Source organism: Daphnia magna, linkage group LG1 (assembly GCF_020631705.1).
Source record: "Daphnia magna isolate NIES linkage group LG1, ASM2063170v1.1, whole genome shotgun sequence".
Taxonomy (NCBI): Eukaryota; Metazoa; Arthropoda; class Branchiopoda; order Diplostraca; family Daphniidae; genus Daphnia; species Daphnia magna.
This window is the reverse complement of record NC_059182.1, coordinates 4,467,491-4,471,767: the sequence shown is the minus strand read 5'-3', so window position 1 is coordinate 4,471,767 and position 4,277 is coordinate 4,467,491. Positions and strand designations below refer to the sequence as shown.

Sequence of the window (4,277 nt, the reverse complement as noted above, 5' to 3'; positions counted from 1 at the left end):
CAAAAGGCCATCAAGTGTCTGCTGATGGAGGAGGGCAGAGGGAAAACGAAGAACAAAGTGTGGCAGATGAAGAGGAAAAAAAAATGGTGAGAATCCGCGTGATGGATGCGCCATCATGTCCATCTCATCTCGGAAAGGGGCAGTGACAAATGAGCCGGTAGCTACTGCAACATGCAACAGTAGCTACTTCACATTTACATTCGATGGTATTTTTCTTTTTTCATAAAAAACAGAAAGAAAAGAAAATCTTTTAATTGCCACTTTCGTAAAAAAAAACACACTCCCTGAAATCATCAACTTTGATTCCCGTACAAACGTAACATTTAGCTAGAGGGGGGCATACACATTTTTGGGCTATTTAAAAAGCAATTAGAAATGTGAGGGTCGGGTAATTTGAATGTCATTGTGCTTCTTTATTTTTCATTTTTTTTGTTCTTTCCTTAACGATATTTTTTATTCGATGTTTCGAATGACCGCGCCGTTGTTACTTGGTCGAGCTGCTTAGCAGCGCCATCTTTGATAGGTTTGAGAAGAAGTGCGTGGACCCTGGGGCTTTATTTCGTAGCTCCATTACGATTGGTTCAAAACGAAACCCCGCCCACTGCTTCTCCGATTTGAAATGATGGGCATTTTTTTTTCTCCAACGGTCGCGCCACCGTCCCCTTCTATTCCCCCCTTGCCCAAGAGCTTTGGATTTTGTAACCGTCAGTTGCTAGCGAACGTTGCACTTGGTCGGTCGTGTTCGTTGCAGCTAGAAAGAAATTACCTTCTGCCGTTGCTGTGGTTCTTTTTTGCCAGTCGAATTTGCGTGCTCAGTTGTTTTCATCCCTCATCCGAGCATCTCTCTAACCAACGTTTTTTCGTAATTAACCAAAAGAAAAACACAAGATGCCTATCGTCCAAGTGCATTCTTACGGATTCCATTCGGCCGTTGGTGGCCACTCTGCGCCATCACACATGGCCGTGCGTGGGCAAGTCTCACCTGCACGACGCCGTCTCTTCGTCTCGGATGACGAAGAAGACGCCCAAGAATTGGACAACCGGGTGACAGTTGAACGTCAATTGGCTCAAATTCAAGTCGAGCAGACGCGCAAATGGAATTTTGATTTCGGTAAAGGCGTGCCTCTTCCAGGACGTTACCTATGGCAACAGTCGACGACGATGACGCTACCAGATCGTCCGTCTCACCCCCTGCCGCCTCCGGCTGGCATCAAACGTCCGATCGATAATCAAGTCGATTTGACCGGCCCTCTCTCCAAGCAAATGAAGCCAGATTTGCACGTTTACGATTCCATCAACAACAATCATCGCTGCGTCAACCAAAAGAAAATCACTGGTAAAATTGATTTCGTTTTGAGTTTTTTCTTTCTTTTTTTTTTTATGCCCTTGGTTGCCTCCCAACGGCTAAATTTAGAAACTCGCGTGTGTTTTATAGCGTCCTTGTGAGAAGGGGGTGGAGTATGGGGCAAGATGGCTGGCGTCTGTAGGGAAAGAAAGAAAAAAAAGCAGCAGGTCACCGGGGTCGCATCTAGTCCTTTGCAGACAGGAGGAGGAGGGGGATTGGAAGTAGAAAAATATTTCAGAACAAAAAGTGCCACCCTCGCTTCTTTTTTTTTTTTGTTGTTGTTCAGCATTAAAATATATTTCTGTGTGTCTTCGAGTGTTTGTAACACGATCCGATCCATACCGCACGCTTTTCTCCCCCAAAAAGTCAATCAACTTAAACAAAACAAAAAAGTTTTGCGCCCCATCTTGGTGTCTGGCAAAAAACCACTTGAAAACAAAAAAAGAAAAAGAAATAGAAAGGCCTTAAATGGCTCGACTCCGGTTCGAGATGATTCACGCACCCATCGTGTCTGGTTATTTAAAATCCTTGTCTGTGTAGCTCCTTTTTTCTTTGGCCAAAGTTTAGCCTCTCCCCCGTGACATCATGAATTGCATGATGTCATTATCTCGTATCAGTTCGTGTTTCTAAAGCGAGAAAACGTTTTGAAGGGTGTAGTTGTCCGAACGTTTGTTATCGGTCAAATTTGCTTGTATCAGTGAGTCACTTTACTTCAGGCCTTTTAAACTGTCGTTCGACATGTGACTCATGTTTTTCTTTCTTTGCAATTTTACAGATTTCATGAAGAATCAGAAGCTGAGCGAATCGAAACGCCGCGAAGGTGGACCACTGCCATCTTCCAGCAGCGGACTGGGCCACTAAAGTCGTTGCCATTTTCCTCGCGTAAAAATGAAATGGGCTCAGCGATGAACAAGATTAAGGGTCCCAAATGCATTTGGGAGGGTTGCAATCAATGCACACCCACTGGATGCGCTTGTTATAGTTAGTAATGTTGACTGAAAATTAGCTTTAAAAAATAACATTTTTCTTTCTATTCCCCACTGTTTCTAAACTTGCACCAATTTTCTTTTTTTCTTCACAATCCTGCACTCCTTTCACACTATTAAAAAAAGAACGAAATTCACAGTGACCGATTGCACTCTAGTCTTTGCCTTTAGCCATCGGGCAATCATTGAATTTTTTAACTTTTATTATCCCCCCACCCCCCACCTTAATTTTTTGGCGTGTCTGCATTTTCTGTGTGAATGATCTCAACAACAACATAGAATGAATCTTAAAAACGGAAATCATAATTTGATCGTCAATTGCAATCAAAAATGTCATCTATCGGCAAATGCAATATTGTGTGTATGTGTGTGTGTGTCCCAGTGTGTAAGGCGTTTTTTTATTTAACTAATTTTTTTAAAACTCATCTGCCTCTTTAAAAAAAAAATCCTAAAGTCTCGTTCTTATCCCTCATAGTTCTCTATATTGAATCCATTTTTATAGAGACCCTCTATCTTCTTATATACATAATATATATGATAATGTATTTAAGAACATAATCAGATCCCCTATTTCTTTTTTTTTTTTCTCGTCACGAATTTCGTCATTCCTGTATTTATGATGCCAGCAAAAAAAAAAATAAACAAAAATTGAAGTTGTAATTTTTCTATTTTTATTCTCTTTTTTTGGCGTCTCTAATTGTCTGGGTGTTGGCATGTGGCTGCTTGGAATATGGCCAGTACACAACGTGGGGCGTGTGTACTGGCCATACCCATTTTAGGCTCGTCTACTTTAGCATCATCAAACATTTTTTGTTGATGTTGTTGTTTAAATGTTGCAACGCAACGTAGATTGAGGCTAGTCTGAAATTTCATATCCTTTTACGGTAGGATGTTGATTCATCGCTTGAAATAATGGACTGCGTTAGAATGTGAGCATCTGTTTTGATGAATAGACACGAGCAGCAGTTGAAACACAGGTGATGAAGAGTTCCATTTAATTTTTGCTCATTATCACCTACCCCTCCTGGTAGTGGCTGGCCATTTGTTTAGAAACACGGTAGCAAACGTGCGTGAATAATTCGAGTTCAACGATCGTCACGGTCGCACCCCAGAAATGACCTTTTTGTTTGTTTTTGAACGTTTGTGCTGATGTCTGGCCCTTACTGGTCGACCTATTTTTCAAAGTGGCGGATGACACTGTAACGTGCCCCTCACGCTCTATTGTATTTATTTCACTATTTTTAGAAAACAATGTGCCTGAATCACTGGTTCGTTGATCTTCTTTCTGACTCGATCAAAGCGTAAAGATGAAATGCCCTTGTAGTTCCATCTGTCCGTAACGTTTTGGGACACTTTCGCTGGAGGATGCTACACATAACATGACGATGCAAAATAAGAAAACAAGGGCCAACGTATTTTTTGTTAAAAAATAAAAGATTATTACGATACGGGTTTCCCGAATCTTTGGACTTTTATTTTTGTTTGAAAAAAGTCCGTTAAACTTTCGCTGTGGCGTGAAGCACACACGCGAGTGTCTAGAGGGAAGGGGGGGATGGAAGATGATCGAGAGTCTTTTTCTCAAATAAAAACCGGTTTTTTCCGACTGTCGCATTGAATCGGAGGGAGGATGCTGTTGGGGAACCTTGACCTTGATTATGCAAATGGCCACCCTGGTGCTGGAAAGAAAACCTCACCATAAATCCCCCCCCTTCTTCTTCGAACCCCCTTTGGTAGGGGTGAGATTCTTAACCTTTGACAACACACGCGTCCACATCAATTCAAATTTTTTTAAAAAATAATATTTTATTTTATTTTTCTTAAAAGACAAATTTATTTCTTATTTTTTTTGAAAATCTTCTTACCTGGGTGTGTCAGCATATGTAACGTGTCAGGGGTCATCGAATACCTGAAAGTTTAGTATTATTTTTATTTTCCTTCCCCCCCAC

The 4,277-nt window shown here is 41.2% G+C and overlaps 1 protein-coding gene across 1 annotated transcript; it reads left to right on the top strand.

Annotated features, from left to right (window-relative positions):
• Positions 1–699: 699 nt before the first annotated feature.
• On the top strand, positions 700–2,991 carry LOC116929959 (cyclin-dependent kinase inhibitor 1B). Its single transcript, XM_032937295.2, has 2 exons — positions 700–1,336; positions 2,121–2,991. The coding sequence occupies exons 1-2, from the start codon at positions 889–891 to the stop codon at positions 2,204–2,206; spliced, it is 534 nt and encodes a 177-aa protein (XP_032793186.1). The 5' UTR covers positions 700–888; the 3' UTR covers positions 2,207–2,991.
• Positions 2,992–4,277: the final 1,286 nt, after the last annotated feature.